The sequence below is a fragment of the Lontra canadensis genome, unplaced genomic scaffold, assembly GCF_010015895.1.
Source record: "Lontra canadensis isolate GAN:19392208 unplaced genomic scaffold, GSC_riverotter_1.0 scaffold15, whole genome shotgun sequence".
Taxonomy (NCBI): domain Eukaryota; kingdom Metazoa; phylum Chordata; class Mammalia; order Carnivora; family Mustelidae; genus Lontra; species Lontra canadensis.
Window position 1 is genome coordinate 2,313,553 of NW_022631009.1, and position 17,660 is coordinate 2,331,212.

At 43.6% G+C, this 17,660-nt stretch overlaps 1 protein-coding gene across 1 annotated transcript in view; it reads left to right on the forward strand.

Annotated features, from left to right (window-relative positions):
- The window catches only part of SNTB1 (syntrophin beta 1), a 227,327-nt gene that overhangs the window by 95,902 nt on the left and 113,765 nt on the right, over positions 1–17,660 (forward strand). The window contains exon 2 of the mRNA XM_032858409.1: positions 3,045–3,264. Coding sequence (XP_032714300.1) covers positions 3,045–3,264 — 220 coding nt within the window. The remainder of the gene's footprint in view (positions 1–3,044; positions 3,265–17,660) is intronic.

The following is a 17,660-nucleotide window of genomic DNA, read 5'->3' on the forward strand; positions in this document are numbered from 1 at the left end:
AGAGAGGCAGGCAGAGAGAGAGAGGAGGAAGCAGGCTCCCCCCTGAGCAGGGAGTCCGACGTGGGGCTCAATCCCAGGACCCTGGGATCATGACGCGAGCTGAAGGCAGTGGCTTTAACCCACTGAGCCACCCAGGCGCCCCCAACTTTCCTTTCTTATGGGATGCAATAGGATCTGTAAATCAGAGTATATTATATAAAAGAGGGACTGTTATTCCTATCTCTACTTTTTAAATCCTTTCTACCCTTTAAGGCCAAGTTCAAATGACACCTGCTTCATGAAGCATCTCTGCGTTCCCACTTCCACCACACTCACCTCTCTTCCATCTGGAAGAATAATAATGCAACCAAAGGAGAGCCTTCAAACTGTCTCAGCTGATACTTGAATTTCCTGTATGTAATAAGTATCAGTCTATAATGTAAAAAGCTAAGCAGTGTTCTAGCTTCTACTAAAATGTTTTTAGAGAAAAAAAAAAAATCAGTGTCTTCAAAACAGGTCTATTTACTCCAGCTTTGGACAACTTACATCTGTCCCCCTAAATTTTCTGCGTTTGTTCTTAGGTATGTTTGTGTTCCTCTTTAAGCATATTGCCCAGGAATAAACAATATTCCTTAAAAATACATCTGTCCTTTCTTCTTCTCTAACAGCACCTTGTGCTAACAGGTTTGTGGCGACCTTGGAGCTATTTTCTCCTAATTGCACTTATATTCAGTTAAGACCCTGAAATCTTCTTTTCAAATGTGTGTTGGTACTAAATGACATCTCCGTCTTGAATTAGTATGGCTATTTTTGATACCTGTGGTCGAGTTCCCTAATACTTGTCCATATAGTTTGCATCTTGGTATGTTTGGCTTTATTAAATCGCTGTGAACCTAACTGGTCACTCATAGGCCTGGATTCAGTTTCTTGTGAGTTCTTCCGGCATACTTTATTCCTGTTATAACACTCAGCTCATTCTGCTTTGGGCTGTTGTTTATGGATTTGTATGAAGTCCCTGTCTTAGGTGGGGTTCCTGAGAAGCAGATCCTCTGTCTGGGGGATCAAGCAGTGACTCTGTAGCTTCCCAGACTTGCTGGCTTCTGTTGGGTCAACACCTGTTTTCTGCAACAGGTGGGCAGCTAAGAATTGTTCTCAGCCAACACAGAGCATCTAAGAAAAACATGCTCAGGCTGGTGGAAGGGATCAGAGGGGACCCAGCAGCATCCACTAGAGTCACCCATGATTTTGGTCTTAAGGATGGAAACTCCTATTGCTTATTTTGGTAAGCTCTATAAGCCTGGCCCCATGTCTCGCCCCATAAAGGTGTTAGTTTGTGGACTTGAATCATCAAAGATCTGGCGTAAATATCCTCCAGTGTGTACCCATTCCAGTCCACTGCCATTTGTAATAACAGATAGCAGTAAGGAACTTAGCCACACTCCCCTCTGCAGAGCAGCACAAAACCGAACTGTGCGAGCAACAGAGAGAAGGATATGGAAGTTCATGTTGCACGTTCCAAGAATCTAGTTGGCCTGTGAGTACAAAAGCTATCTAAGGACCAAAGGCTTAAATTCAGAAGAGGCAAATAACTTCTTAAGCCCGAGGAAACATATCAAAGAGCAGACTTTGGGTCTGCTCCACTCAGCTCTGGAAATATTTTTGTTTTTTAAAAATTTTATTGAAGTAATAGGCGCATATTGGCTAAACATAAAAATGGTATAAATGGGTAATAAGTGAATAGTAAAGTCTATCTTTCCATCAGCTTGGCTTTTATTTCCACTCCCAAGAGCTAACTGCTGTTAACATAATCTTATGTTCCTATCCGGAAATGGTTGTATATATGCAAGCCTATGTATTTATGATTTAGATACAAAAGATTACAGTACGTGCACTTCTCTCTATCATTTTTAAACTAATAATAGATCTTGTAGGTCTTTCTTCATCAACACATCTAAATCGATCTCATTTGTAAAAATGACTATAGATGTCTTACAATTCATTATTTTTATGATGGACATTTAGGTTGGCCCTAGTTTTCAGCTCTTACAGAGGGTATTTTTGCTCTTACAAGTTCTTTCCATGCAAAATAAGTATCCTTTATGTGAGGGGGTTTTTTGTTGTTGTTGTTCATTTGTTTGTTTCTTTGCATATATGTTTTCTCAGCACCCTTAACTTGAAAAGCCTGTTCTTAATTCTGAATAGGGGCGTGGCTAGAGAACATGGTGACCAGAACCCCTGCTTCTGTATCGAACAATTATGTGTCTTTAATCCCTATGCTTTCTCCTCCTCTGTCCGTTTGTCTTTCAGCCTCCTCACCAGAATCCATCTTAAAGTCAGAAAAGATAAAAGTTGCCATCATTGAAAAAAGCTGAAATTAATTCTCAAGTTCAGGTCATTGTAATAGCAAGTTGTAAATACCACTTTGGGGGGAGCTGGGTGGCTCAGTGGGTTAAGCCTCTGCCTTCGGCTCAGGTCATGATCTCAGGGTCCTGGAATCGAGTCCCGCATCGGGCTCTCTGCTCGGCAGGGGAGTCTGCTTCCCCCCACCTCTCTCTCTCTCTCTGCCTACTTGTGATCCCTCTCTGTTAAATAAATAAATAAAATCTTTTAAAAATAAATAAATAAATAAATAAATAAATAAATAAATACCACGTTGGTTTAGAATTTAAATAACAGAAAAACTGTTTTGAGAGGAAAAGAACTTGTGAGTCTTGTTCAGAATTTAAGAGGTTGGGTATCAGGAGCTCGTCTAATGCAAGTTTCAGAAACGCAATCAGACTTTCCAGAAATTCACCCTGACGCACTTTTTTTTTTTTTTTTTTTTTAGATTTTATTTATTGATTTGACAGAGATCACAAGTAGATGGAGAGGCAGGCAGAGAGAGAGAGAGAGAGAGAAAGGGAAGCAGGCTCCTTGCTGAGCAGAGAGCCCGATGCGGGACTCGATCCCAGGACCCTGAGATCATGACCTGAGCTGAAGGCAGCGGCTTAACCCACTGAGCCACCCAGGCGCCCCACCACCCTGATGCACTTTATTAAGCACTGTTGTTGTCCCTTTCCTTGCAGTGAAATACATGCGGGAAGCCACACCCTATGTGAAGAAGGGCTCCCCGGTGTCGGAGATTGGCTGGGAAACGCCTCCGCCCGAATCCCCTCGCCTAGGGGCCGGGTCCTCAGACGCCCCGTCATCCGCACAGCCCTGCTCCTTCCACAGAGATCGGAAGAACATCCCCCTCAAGATGTGCTTTGTCACCCGGAGTCTGGCCTCTGCTGACCCTGAGAACAGGTAAAGAAGGCCAGGGGTCTCTGGGTCTCAGCCCCAGGGCGGCCGCTGAGGGTGTGAGGGCCGTGCTCGTGTTCTCCAAACACTCAGCCGATCCCAGAGAAAAGCCTGAAAGGGCCCCGCCGAGATCCCGTGTATGTTCAAGCCGCGGCCGGCCTCCCTCTCTTCCTCCATCCTCCTTCCTTCCTTTTATCCTCATGACTCATCTGTGTGCTGAGCTTTGCTTCTGGGAAGAGTTAAGAATTGGAGTCAGGATCCTAAGTTTGTCTTCCCTGGTTGCTCGTGTAGGTGACTTTGGGTCAGTTTGGCAAACCAGTAACGCTGTTTTGTCATCTGTAAAATGGGAATCGTTGAAATAGATACCTCACTGAGTCAGAAATCCATGTGAAGTGCTTAGTGCAGAAAAACCTTCACAAGTATAAGGTAATAATATTTATTATTGTCAGGTAGTAGTAAGCGCGTCAGCCCCCCTGGACCTCAGCGCCCTCAGCTGTGTACTCGGAAGTTTCCATGAGAGGATCCTTAATGCCATGTTCTGCTCTAAACCTCTCTTTTGCTCAAGAGAGAAAAAGGAGTGGCTTTGATCCAACCCTGGAGTGATGTTTCTCGAAGCCCGCACATGATTTCTCACGCCATGGGAGAGATACATCACCTAGTTTGTGGTGATTATAAAAAGTTTAGCGAGACAAGCAAATATTTGGGGACCCTGTTCCCCTAGATATCTTACTTTAGCTCCTTGGAACAAGAAAACATCTATCTGGGAGGAAAAATAAGAGATATGTGGAGGAGAGGGAGCGGCATTGAGCCAGCGAATGGGGAATCTTGGAGCTCTTGGCATCCGCATTCAAGTGCTAAAAATAGGGACAGCTCCACTGGCCCTTATTTGTAACATGTGTGGGACAGCTGCAACCCACCCGAGCAGGATGTAGTTGGCTCCGTTCTGAGTCACTGATGGGGAAAAGCCAGAGGGAATAGGGACAGGGAGGAAGTTACCTCCTTGGCTCAGAACTCAGAGCTTTTTTTTGCTCTCTTCCTAATAAGCTCGCTCTAAGGAAGCCGCTAGCCTTTCTGACTACAGCGGCTGCAGGATCTAGCCTGCTTCCCTCCCATACCAGTTATATCTGCCCAGGGATCAGAGCTGGGGTTGCAGGAGAGAGAGGGGAGTGTCAGCCCAAGAGGAGTCAGAGCAGGCAGACTGGAAAGATTCTGCCGAATTCTGCCATGAGCTACTCCAACCTGCTCTCTGTTTTGTCCTGCCCGGTTTCTGCTGATGTCCTGGGCCTGCAGCTGGATGTTCTGGTCCCTCTGGGCCTGATCTTTCCTGGTCTCCAGGCTACCCAATCAGACAAGTCCTTTCTTCCAAGAATCTGATGTCTAAGGTGTCTAAGATCTGGTGCATTCATAATTTACCAAGTACCTATCTCGTGCTGGGCATTACGCTAATTACTTCAGACTAGAGGCTGCCAAGTGACCGCTGACAGGTGTACCCAGCCCACAGATATGGCCTGTCCGGTGTTTTAAAGAAACTGGAATTACTTACCACATCGAATCATTGGGAAATTTCACATGAGAAAGCCAGATTTCTGCTTTTCTAGAACCATGGAAAGATCTGGTGAGATTATTTGGCCCATGTTGCTGCAGGCAGGAGCCCAGTAGAGGCTTCTCCTTGTATAGGGGGATGGACTCTCCTTGTCGCTCCTATTGCTGTACCCTTAGTTGGTTGGGGGAGGGGGGGATGGATTCTATTAGCTACCTGCCTGCTTCTTCACATCTCCTGTCCAGTCCTTGAATCTGTGACCCTTTTGGCCCTCTTAATGGCCCTCTGAGTTTCGCTTTGTCCCTGTTCTGTAGATAAAAAAAATAGAGGCTCAGCTCTTATGTAAGTTCCAAACATCCTAGACCTAATACGTGGTTTTCCTGGGTTTCAAATGCAGGCCTGTAGTGTGGGTGAGAGTGTCAGCTTGCCAATACCAGAAAAATGCAGAGACTAGAAAATGTGGAATATTGCAGAAAAGACTCATGCCTGGGGAGAGAGTTTAAGTCAATGATTTCTAGGCTGTGGACTGTATGCTCTAACTAAGGCATTGAATTGTGTTTGAAAGAATATTCTGTTTGAAGAATATTCTGGGACACATCAGGTCTTGGCTCAAACATTGGAGACTTCCATCTATTAAGCCAGAAGAAGGAATGTATTTTTAAAGTGTTATATCCGTGGTCTTCGAGGCCACCATTGATGGGAGGTTTGGAGGGCCCTCTCCTGCCAGGGTGTGAGAACCACAGGGCAGATGGGAATCCAGCTAAACCAGAGCGTCCGAAGGGGACTTGCGTCCGGACAGACCCAGAACTGCGGATAATGAGACTGACCTCTGACAGTGTACACGTGTATCAAATCACCATGCTGTCCACTTTAAAGATCTTAACATTTTGTTAATTATACCTCAGTTAAGCCGGGGACCGGGTGAGAAAAGAGCATGGTTTTAGGTGAGTCTTGACCCTGGTTGAGGAAGAGAAGAAAGGAAAAAGGAAACAAATATTTTATGGAACTCTGGTTACATCCTGGGCCAAGTATAATGTACCAGTCAGGACGGCAGACTCTGCAAAACCCGACTCGGGGCTGAGCCCAGGACACGCCTAGCACAAAGTGGTTTTAAAAGGCGAAAACCAAAGAGATGGGCAAAGTGTATAAGGCAAATGAAAACTAACAACGCTGACAGAAGGTACCAGTTTTGATCTGGATACATGATGAGGTAAGATGCAGACTGAAAGCATGAAACAGAACAAAGGACAGGTTGCTGGTAAAGGCCAGGGTGCACGAGGAACATTGACCACTTGGGAATGCGCACCAGATAACCCAGCAGTGGCCTTTGCAGCGGAAACTGTAGAAGATGCAAGACGAAATAGAAATGTACTAATAGCAGGTAATTCAACACACTCTCCGTCCAAGTGGACAGAAGGTCAGTGAAGATACAAAAGACCCAAACAACATAATTAACAAGGGAGATAGGGATACATCACAAACTTTGTACACTGATAACAAAGAATACATTTTCCTTTCAAATCCCAGACAGACCATTGATGAAATTAACTATAGATTAGCTCACCAAAAAATGCAATAAATTTCCTGAGTTAGAATACCGTAAACAGCATTCTCTGAGGATAGTGGAATCAAAGGAGAAAATTATTTGCAAAACCAAGACACAGAAAGCCTTTCTTCTTGGATTTTTAAAAGCTCTTTGTGAAATATCTCTTGGGCCAAAGGAGAGATAGAAACTGAAATTGTAACATTTCTTAAAAGCTGAAAATAATGCATATGTTAACCATGAAAGAGAAAGAAGGAGAAAGGGAGAGTCAACTCTGCAGTCAGCTAGATCCACGAAGGAATCGGGGTTCTGCCACTTATGTGTGAATTTAAGCAACTATCTCATTCAGTCTAAGTAATGACCCTGGGTTGTAGGTAATCTCTATCTTATAGACAATGAAATTTAGTTCAGAAATGAGAGCTGAAACAGATGGTAGATCTAGGGTTCCAACAGTTCCCTGTGACTTCAGCACCTGGCAGGACGGCTCACCTGAACCATAGGGACAATGGCCAGGACTTAATGGGCTCCTGGATGCTAAAACCTGAGCACTGATGACAAATGCCACAGCATCTTGGGGCTAATTCCCTTGGCTGGTGACACACAGCTACTTAGAGTTTGCATTAAAAACTCCAATATTCAATTTCCCAAATAGAAACAGCCATAGAACAGCAGGCAGGATTACTGCTCTTTCTATGGAAAAGGTCACCCAGCAGGCACCGAATCCACAAGAATATGTCACTGCTAGTGGTTGTCAGTGATTACAACACTTTTAAAAAAATTCTGCTTCATAAATACCTCGCTGTTCATATTCAGCTCTTTGTTGCCCTAGTCCAGGGCTATTTCCCCCATTCTGTAGACTCTCTGGACCTATTCCCTACCAGGCGCTTCCTTTCTAACTCGCCTCTTCCCCATCCTCTACCATCTACCCTACACCCAGCTAGCCAAGGGGGTTTGAAGCACTCGAGAGTTATCTATTTGTTCAAGACAGCTCCCTGTCCCCTTCACTAATCTCAAAACTCCCCAGTATTACATAAAAACCTTATGAGGGTCTAGGTTTTCCCTAAGTGTCCAGTTCTACCCAGGTCATCATTTATGCCCCAGCCACCCTTAAATAATTCACTTCCCTGACAATTTCCTAGTCACCTTTTAAAACTTATCATAGGTGAGGTACTGGTCCCACTCTACCTTGTGTGTAGATCTATCGTGACACCCTTTATAATGACTTGGGATTTTTTTCTTATGTGCCTACCTAGATCTTAAAGTCATTAAGATCCTTGAGGTCTGGAACACCCTTGTTATCATTTTGAATTCTCAGCTTTCTAGAACATTGCTTGATACAAAGCAGGCATTCAAAAATGTACGATATGTTAATGATAAATGGCAGATTCACCTGTCCATTTTCGGTATTCTTATCTTCTCAAACTTTAAAAGAAAAAAAAAAAAACTTCCACTAAATAACCTAGAGAATAAAAGAACAAATAAAAATGCAGTTCTATTCTGCCAGGCTCAGCAAACTTAAATAAACCAGAACAACCCATTAGTGAATTTTGTTCAAGTAATAAAACTAGTATGGACTTTCAAGGCAGCCTAAGCAATGCATTCTCTCCATTCAAGAAATTAAATTGTCACCAAGGTTATCAATACAAGAGATGCTGACAGACCTTAAGAAGTGTATTTTAGGGCACCTCGGTGGCTCAGTTGATTAAGCAACTGCCTTCAGCTCAGGTCATGATCCTGGAGTCCCAGTATCGAGTCCCGCATCCGGCTCCTTGCTCAGCAGGGAGTCTGCTTCTCCCCCTGGCCCTCTCCCCTCTCATGCTCTCTCTCTCACTCTCTCAAGTAAATAAAGAAAATCTTTAAAAAAAAAAAAAGCGTATTTTAGACAAGGAAGCTGGAAGCCACTCCTCCTGGGATCAGGAGAGCCTTGCCAAGGTGGCCATTATGGAAATTACTATATTAACGAGACCCCCCCCAATCTCCTTTGGACTGTTCCTAAGGGCACGGGACTCCCCCAGGTAGATGCCTCCCTTCCCTTGTTGTTCACCCAGTTTGATTCCTGATGGAGATCAGAATATTGGATTTCATTTTTGCTCATCAAATTAAATCACTTTCTACTCTTGGCTCCCCAGCATTGCTCCCATATCACTTTGTTCTGAATCTTAGATAATCCTGAGTGCTTTAGTTTCACGTTTGTAAAGACTTGGTCTTTTGGTGACCACCAGAAAAGAGTAATCATTTTACCATTTTAGCCTTATTTCCTCCTTTTCCCAGTGTTTGGGAGTGCACTATTGTCTCCCTCACCGAAAGCTTATGTCGAGATTTCAACCGTACTCTTTAAACCTGGAATACTATTGAAAAGGCCCCTCAGTCCATCCGGGAATGAGGAAGATTCACACAGTTCTCCTCTCCATCTCCTCTCCACAGTAAATCCTTGCTTGTGAAAACAGCTTCTCTTAAGAGGCTCATGCAGTGTGTACTTTCTTGGTTCTGTTTTCTCGGATGGACAGACCATGGTGGACTCATAATGGAAAGTATTGCCAGCGTACCATGATGGCATTGCATTTTGCATTTTGCAAAGGGAAAATATAAAATCAATTTACAATGGCGCTATGGTCAGTGGACACAGTTTCAGTGTCTAAAACAGAGGCCCAAATTAACCACCTGCTAATATCAGTGAATAAAATTCTGGAGTTGAGGTTATAAGAGAGGAGTTTGAATCCCAGCTCTGTCACTTAGTCCTTTCACTTTAGATAAATTACCAAATCTCTCTGATTTCCAGCTTCCTTATCTATACAGTGTGCTTGCTTACCTGACCACGTTTAACTGTTGTGATGATTTGGGTGCCAGAGTAGACATCCCCTAATTCCGGGCAGCATAACTGTGCCATAAATGCAACTTTCAATCAGAATACCTCAATCCTGGGTACAAGGGGAGGAAGACGGGTTTTGTTTTGTTTTGTTTTCCCCCAGAAGAAAGGAGTTTCCAGGTCACTTCCCCAAACTGTTGAGCAGAGATTATTTTGTAAGACATTCTTTCACAGAGATTTGTATCCTTTTGGGATTTCTGGTTCTGTGCAGGAAACTCGTTCCAGTTTCCCAAGTCATGGGCTCGCAGACTCTTAACTGTCATGTATGTATTGAACTCCAGGTCCCCAGCTCCCCCCACTACTGACCCACTACCTGCCATGACCCCACTCCACTCTACTTTCCAGGAATGTTTTACGATCAGCTTGAATAATACTCACCACTGTTGTTTTCAGTGCCTTCCCATCCACCTACCCACCCACCCCCTTTTTTATTGACATCTGGGAGTTTCCTTTTCTTTTTTCGCAAGCTCGGTAGTACATTAAAGCCCAAACAAGCAAACTTTTCTTATTACATCTTATCTAGTATATCCCAGGTGTTCACAGCAGTTGGGTTTCTGAATTTGTGTAGGCTACCATAGACCTGGAAGCTTCCTCACATGTCTAGGTTAAACTTTCACAATCATGTATAAAACTAAAATCAAACAAACAAAAAAAAACCATGAATATTATCTTTTGGGTGATCTACCACTTTTATTAGAAAGTGCTGACTTCTCTCTACCACCAGGAGCACAGTTTTGGTCATGCTTATTCATCTGTCTGTATCTGTCTCTTAACCTCTGTCCCTCTCTCTGTCTGACTGTCTATCACCTCTATCTACTACAGTCTCTATTACATATCTATCATCTATCTCTTCTTGCTTCTTACCTAGACAACCACTGAAATAAAATGAAATATTTTTATTCCTCTAAAAGGGTACACATAAAAAGAGAGATGACCTTTGTGTTTGATGCAACCGTGCTCACATTCTGCTTTTGAGAAATTCAGGAAGTGAAATACATAGTAATAAATTCAACAGTTTGCTTAAAGGTGGTTGGGAAGGGGAAGTTCAGAGAGGTAGGGCTGAATTAGTCAAAAATCTGAAAAAGGAAATGTCCTAAATAGTTGTGTTCTTTTTTAAGTGTACATAGTTAGGCACAGTAAGGGGACATGGCTTTAGCATTCATAATAGTCCTAAGAAAATAGAGAAGATACTCCTTTTCAAAAGTTATTTTATTTTATTTTATTTTTAAAGATTTTATTTGTTTATTTGTCAGAGAGAGAGAGAAAGCACAAGTAGGGGGAGCAGGAGGCAGAGGGAGAAGCAGGGTCTCCACTGAGCAAGGAGCCCAATGCAGGACTGGATCCCAGGACCCTGAGATCATGCCCTGAGACAAAGGCAGACGCTTAACTGACTGAGTCACCCAGGCGCCCTCAAAGTTATTTTAAATGACAGTTGAAATGTTATTAAAACAATAAAGACAGTTTAAAAAATCAAATAGGTCTAAAAGGTTTATTATTAAAAAACAATGGGTGTTTATCATTCATTTTGAAACCTGTTTGTAAACTAATCAAGAGACGCATATCTGAGGTCTCAGAGATTTTTTCATATTATGTATTTGGCAATGTCCTGCTTGGTTTTCTTTCTCCCTGCATCCCCTGTTGCAAAGGTGAACTCCTGGATTGATTTTCTAAGTCTGTTTCTTTCTCTCTTACCTCTGTCACTTTTTTTTTTTTTTTTAACTTTGTTTTTGGGACCTTTCTCATGAACATAGTGTTTTTAAATTTCAGCTATTATGTTTTAGCTTATTATTCTCTGAGTGTTCCTTTTTAAAGGAATTTTGTTCTTGTCTTAGGGATATTGTATTTTCCTCTTATGTATTGAAGACGGTTCATTAAGCTTTGTTTTCTTTGTGCTCGTTGTCTCTCCTGTTGTTATTATTTTTTTGTCTCTGTTTGGATCTTCTTCAGACCTGCTGGAGTTTTCCTCAGGTGTTTGGGGATCCTTTGCTATCTGCTCATTTTTTACACTGAGGGATGAAGAAACCTATTGGAACCTCTGTGAGGGGAGAGGGATTATCAGTTGGTGGAAATTCTTATACAGTTACTGTTGGGAAGTCAGCTTTACCAAGAGACCTCGTCCAATTCTGCAGATGTTGGTGTTTGGAACTTTGGTCTGGGTCCATTGAATTACTTAGGAGAATTATCCATTCTTTGGGTGGGTTCAACCAGGAGTACACCTGGCTGAAAGCTATCTGAGAGCCCCACCACTCAGCTTGCAGACCTCACATAGGACCTTGTTTCTAGACCTGCATCACCCTTAACTCTCTCTCTCTCTCTCTCTCTCTCTCTCTCTCTCTCAGAAGGTTCCAAGCTCTGCAGGTGTCCAGAGCCAGGAACTCACACTTCTCTAGAATTCTACAGAGAATACAAGCCCTTTAGGTTGTAACATTCTTGGCTCCTTTTTCACTCTACAGTTGATCACTGGGCTGTCTGTCCTCAGACACTGTCTGATCCATTGCTGTCTGCCCTCCAGACACGTGGTGAGCACTCTTTCTCTTGGGCTTAGATATATTTTACTGGGATCTTTTAAGGGAGTGGAGATGAACACGAATGGCCAAGTCACTATGTTTCCCTCCCAAAAGAACCCTTGCATGATTTGCATCTTTGTATACAACAGAGTGCACAAAAGGTTCATTTTAATGAGCTTAAAAAACATTTTCCTAGCCTTGTTATTTTTAAGAAAATCTGTTCCCTCCATAGATAAACTTGAGTATTCATCCTAATTATCATGCATTTTTAATCAGTGGGAGATAAATTAGTAAGGTTTCCCTGGCAATGGTAAGCTAGTAAAAAGGGGCATTTAACTATTTTTGGGTAGCCTTGAGAAAAGGAGTTGAGGAGTATGCTTACCAACCATGGTTCCGTGATTACATCGATACGCAGTAAGATGAGTTCATTTTCGTTCTTTCCCGTGCCTCAAAGCACCATTCCAGGAAAATCTCAATTTCCCCTCTTCTAAGAGCATTTCAGGAGGTTGAACTTGACCATGTGGGAGCTGAGAGACTTTTGCTAATGTTGACTCTCAATATTTAGGTCTTGATCCTTTGCTCTGGATACATTAATTGAACTCCATTTGGTTTGCAAAAAGCTGCCCCAGGATTTTCCAGCTGAGATAATGAAACCTCTGAAAATAACCGAGTGCTCTAATGCAGGCATCTTCCATTCATCAGGTATCATCTGCCGTGGGATGGGTAGAGGAGGGTGAGAGGCGGATCCACAGAGCAAGCCCTCCCCTCCTTCCTCAGCTCACACATGTAATTTTACTTGCCTCAGCGTGGATGGTTTGGGGGCACAGAGAAGCATAGATACATTTAGACAATATCTACTTAGGTGTACATTTCCTGTGTCTGTTGACATGTACCTTCTTTGCTCCTAAACAATATTAGGCTAGGAATTTTCACATTGCTGCGACATCCAGCCTGGTTGAGATTTCTTTCATTTTCTTAATTTTCAACGTTTTGATGGACAGTCTTGACCCTTTTGGGGTTTTGGCTAGGTCCTGAGCTGCCGCGGTGGCAGAGTGCTTGCCCTGACTCACCTTACTGTCGGGGGAGGGGGGTGGAATGTATGCAGGCAAGTGGGCAGTTACACAACAGACCCTAAAGGGCGAGGCAGAAGGAAGGAGGCTCTGGAAGCTCCTTCACGGGCACACTACCTAATCCAAAGTTCTGTTTCTGGAGGGGGGTGGCGGGTGGTGATTGTCAGAGGAAGTGATGTCTGGTGCCGAGAGTAAATAATAAAATAGAAGTTAGCCAGATCTAAGGTTGGGGAGGGCAGACAGAGAGGGTATTGTTGGCAACAGAGATAGTAATAAGTCTAGGCACCGAGGCAAGAAAACGCGTAGCTCTGTTTAAGAACTGGAAGTTGCGTCTCTTTGGAGCACTCCATGGGAGGAATGTGTCTAGTGTCTGTGGCCATGGTCATGATCAGAGCTAAGACATTCTGTGTTAGACGGGAGACTGAAGGCTGGGGGAGCAAAGGGCTACTGCAGAAATGGAGGTGAGACGTCATCCCGCCCTGTACTAGAGCAGAGCAGGAGCACTACAGAGAAGTTGGGTGAATTGGAGAGATTTTAAGGACCAAAATCTGCAGGAGTTCCTGATAAAATGGGCTTCAAGGCATGAGGCAAAAGAAGTCCAGAAGTAGTTTTGCTCTGTCACCTGTGGACATAGAGCTATGGTCAGTCATCCCTGAGTCCTACTGCTAGGTGCTTACACTGGCGTTCAGTGGAGGGACCAAGGACAGGTGTGTTGTGGTGGAGGGTGGGAGTCGCTAGAAGCACAGGACAAGTTTCAACCTTTGGAGATAATTGCCTTGATTCAGAGTCAGAGTCTGACTGTCTTTTGACGGTCTTATGTCCCTGCCTGGATTCTCCAGTACGGTGAGAGGAGCAGCGTGTCCTGCCTTTCTTCTCTACTTGCCCTCATTCTTAGAACAGTATGGAGGAGTCACTCAGTAAATACAGAATGGCAATTGCAGTGATGCTAGGCAGGGTGGCTGGTGTCACTCCTGAAGGGTTAACTGAAGAGTGTTTGGTGAAGGGACCATTTCCAGAAGGGCAAGGTTGTATTAGTGGAACCAAGGACAGATGGAGACGCACCCAGGGCTCAGCCAGCACGGGACTCTGCTTCTGCCCTGGGGCCGGAGCAGAGAGAGAAATTCCTGCCGCCTGGTGAGGCCTGGAACCCTGAGAGGTGCACCGAGGCCCAGGGAGGGTTCGGGGCATACCCCTAATCTAACCCCCTCCTGCCCTAGGATCTCTTGGTGCTTCTGATTGGCTACGTACAACTGGACACCAGAGTAGACATCTGTAGACATGTGTCTACCCAGACACATGCTGGGTAGAGTTGTACTTACAGCACTGAGCAAGGCAAAGAAGGGCAGAGAACAAATCTGGAGGAGGCAAAAAACAGAAAAACCAAAATCACAGGAAGCATATTTACATGGAGAATGGGTCTAATGTATATGCAACAAGTGATAACTAGTTCTGAGAAAAAGGTGGTTTAATCAAACACTTCACTTCCTGACCTTGTTGGATAAAAACATCTCGGACAGCCCCAAGTCCATATTTACAAGGTCCTGCTACATAAAAGGTGTAAGAGTTTTGATTAAGATTTTCTTTTTAAGATTTTATTTATTTGAGAGAGAGAGAAAGAGAAAGAGCACACCAGCAATGGGGGCAGTGGGAGAGGGAGAAGCAGGCTCTCTGCTGAGCAGGGAGCCCAGCCAGGAGGTTCAGTCCCTGGATCTTGGGATCATGACCTGAGCCCAAGGCAGACGCTTAACTGACTGAGCCACGCACCACCCGGATCAAGATTTCTTTTAGGCCAGTGATGCTCAGAGAAAAAGCCTGTTGACTTCATTCCAGGCGGGAGCTGCAGATGGGCTGGGCAGCAGGGAGTGGTCAGGGTGCCTTAGCCGAGAAATGAATGGCTTTCCTGATGGATGGTTGTCCTCTCCTCGGAAAGCAGACATGCAGCGGGAGTGTCCCCTTCCATTAGGACAAGGCTGGGGAATGGGGGTAGGAGTACTGCTGTCGCTGCACCAAGCCGGTTTTAACAGTGACACTGCTATAGACAGACGGAGATGTGAGGAGAGGAAGGAGTCCATTTGTGCCGTAACTGTTGATCAGTGGCGTGAAAACTGCAAAATCCTTTTAATGTTAATTTTCTCTCATCTAAAATGCCAAATCATTTACCCTGAATAGACGCACTTGCGGTTGGAATGTGGCGCCTTTCTTCCCCTTAGAATAAAACCCTCTCCTCTACCTCTGTTATGAAACACACAGGAAAGGCCAATAGTGCAGTTTGTTTTTGTTTGCTGTACTATTAAATATTCAGGCAATCAGAAGATGTTTCCTCATGTTACCTGGAAACAAAACACTAGATCCGGCAGTTAGAATTCTGAGAGCTGGTTTTCTCTGGCAATATTTTTTGTGGGATGTGTTATGCAATCTGGAGATGATTGACTTTCAGGCCAGGCCAGTCTGAGTTTCCTTGCTAGCTCTTCTATAAATTATCTGTGTGACTTTGGTCAATTTACATACCTTCTTTGAATTTTTTAAATATATAAAATTAGGGAGATAGTGTTTCTATGTATGTACTATTTTAAGGATTAAATAAGGTACGTACCTAATGTCTTAGACTGAAGTAGGCACTTAACAAATGGCAACCTCTTCCCGTTTACCTCTTTTACTCTATTCTAGAAATTTCCATTTCTCAAAAGATCAACAAAGGATTCTTTCAGTGGCAGGAAGGTGCGTTAAGCATTTTTTTAGATAGTTTTATTAAGTGCCGGGAAAACCCTGGGTAAAATACTGAGTTGAAAAGTATACGACAGCGGTTCGGACAGATGAAAACCGCACTGTGACTTTATACATTTCTCTGTCTGATGCCACAGCCATAGGAGCTGGCGTCTTGAAGAAGTGGGTCAATTTGCAAATAGTATCTTTAGATTAATTTCTCCAGGAAAGACAGAGACAGGGTTTGAATCACTAAGCAGGGCTGGAATTTTACCACAGCCACACAGTTTTTTAGAAATACTCCAGTAAGCCTTGATGGCAGATTTTGCCAGCCTGTAGTCAGATACTCAGAGAAGGAGAGTGACAGATAGAACAGCATGCATGAGCCAGTGTAGGAATTGGAAGCAACATTTCTCTTGATGCCGTAGTCCTCTCAGAATCCTGTTGACTTCAGTTGCTACGAGGCTTCCAGGCTTCACGAGTCTATTACCATTAGGTATAGTGCCAGAGTTAGAATAATACTGTTCGTGGGTGACCAGCAATGGAGAACATGGGTTTCAGTCATTTTTTTGTTCTAGTTCTACGATCTTTGTGCTGTGTTCCATCCATGTTTTCTTTTTAATCCTTCTTAAAATGGGAAGTACACCATTTTGAGAAAGATGCTTATAGCTTTTGAGGTCTTGGAAAAGAGAGAAGAACTAACTAGTAATACCAGCACTGAGCTAAGTGAACTAACCAAACCATTTATAAACCAGTGTTTGGAGTGGCTGAGAACTAATGAACTGTAGCTGTCTTAGAAGTCTGCGTGTTGCAGTGGAAAGAGCTTGTGGCTTTGAAAACCAAAAGACCTAGGTTTAAATCCTGGCTGTTTGTGATCTTGGACACCTAATTTTAACCCTGTAAGCCCCAGTGAATCCATCTGTAAATAATAAAATAATGAAAGCATAGTAAGAGCCACTTTTCAGAGTTTTTACATAGATTAGATGTGCTCAAGATGAGGGCTGTAGGGGCGCCTGAGTGGCTCAGTCGTTAAGCGTCTGCCTTCAGCTCAGGTCATGATCCCCGGGTCCTGGGATCGAGCCCCGCATTGGGCTTCCTGCTCAGCAGGAAGCTTGCTTTTCCCTCTCCCACTCCCTTTGCTTGTGTTCTCTCTCTCTCGCTGTCTCTGTCAAATAAATAAATACAATATTTTTTTTAAAAAGGTGAGGGGTGTATACCATCTTGGGTAAGGTTGGTTAAACCGGGGAATATACAAAGCCGCTGAATGGAAAGGTGTACTTCCGGGAACGTGAATTACCCTGTGAATTTTGGGAGAACAGAATTTATTACAGAGTTCATTCCCATGCATTGTAAAGGTATAATGTGAGATTTAAAACAAATTTATGCCTGCAGTTATTTCTTCTCAAACCTAGATTCCCTAAAAGTACAGGTTCACTCGTTTCAACAGTTGAGTTCTCAGAAAGTTGCTGGAGGAGCTCACAACTTTTATTGTATATATAATAATATGTGGTAAATGGGGGTGCCTGGGTGGCTTAGTGAGTTAAGCCTCTGCCTTCAGCTCAGGTCATGATCTCAGGGTCCTGGTATCGAGCCCCATATCAGGCTCTCTGCTCAGCAGGGAGCCTGCTCCCCACCCCCGCCTGCCTCTCTGCCTACTTGTGATCTCTTTGTGTCAAGTAAACAAATAAAATCTTAAAAAAAAAAAAAAATACGTGGTAAATGTCATCAGTCAGCTTGCCATGAAAGAAAGACCGTTCTAGGTGACTTAAGCAGAAAGGTATTTAAGGAATTAGTTGTTTGCAAAAAATGGGAAGGCCTTAGACTAGGTCTCCATTAATGACCCTCAAGAGTCTATAAAACTGATATAATCAGGAAAGTAGAGAACTAGGAGGTTGCCATTGGAACCCTCAAAATGATGCAGGACCAGGGGAGTGATCCAGGAATCAGGGAACTGGGATGAGGGAATTGGCATCTTGGGATTATCTCTTGACACCCAGGATGCTGAGTGAACGGATGCTAGCAGTCCCAACTAGCTGCCCTTGCTCCTTGCTTTTGACCCTGACATCCTTGCTCACCAGCAGTGGCAGTCTGAACTTCCACCTTCCCAATCTCCTGGGAATACATAAAATATATATTTGGCAGAACCTATTATATTTACAAAACCTTACCTATA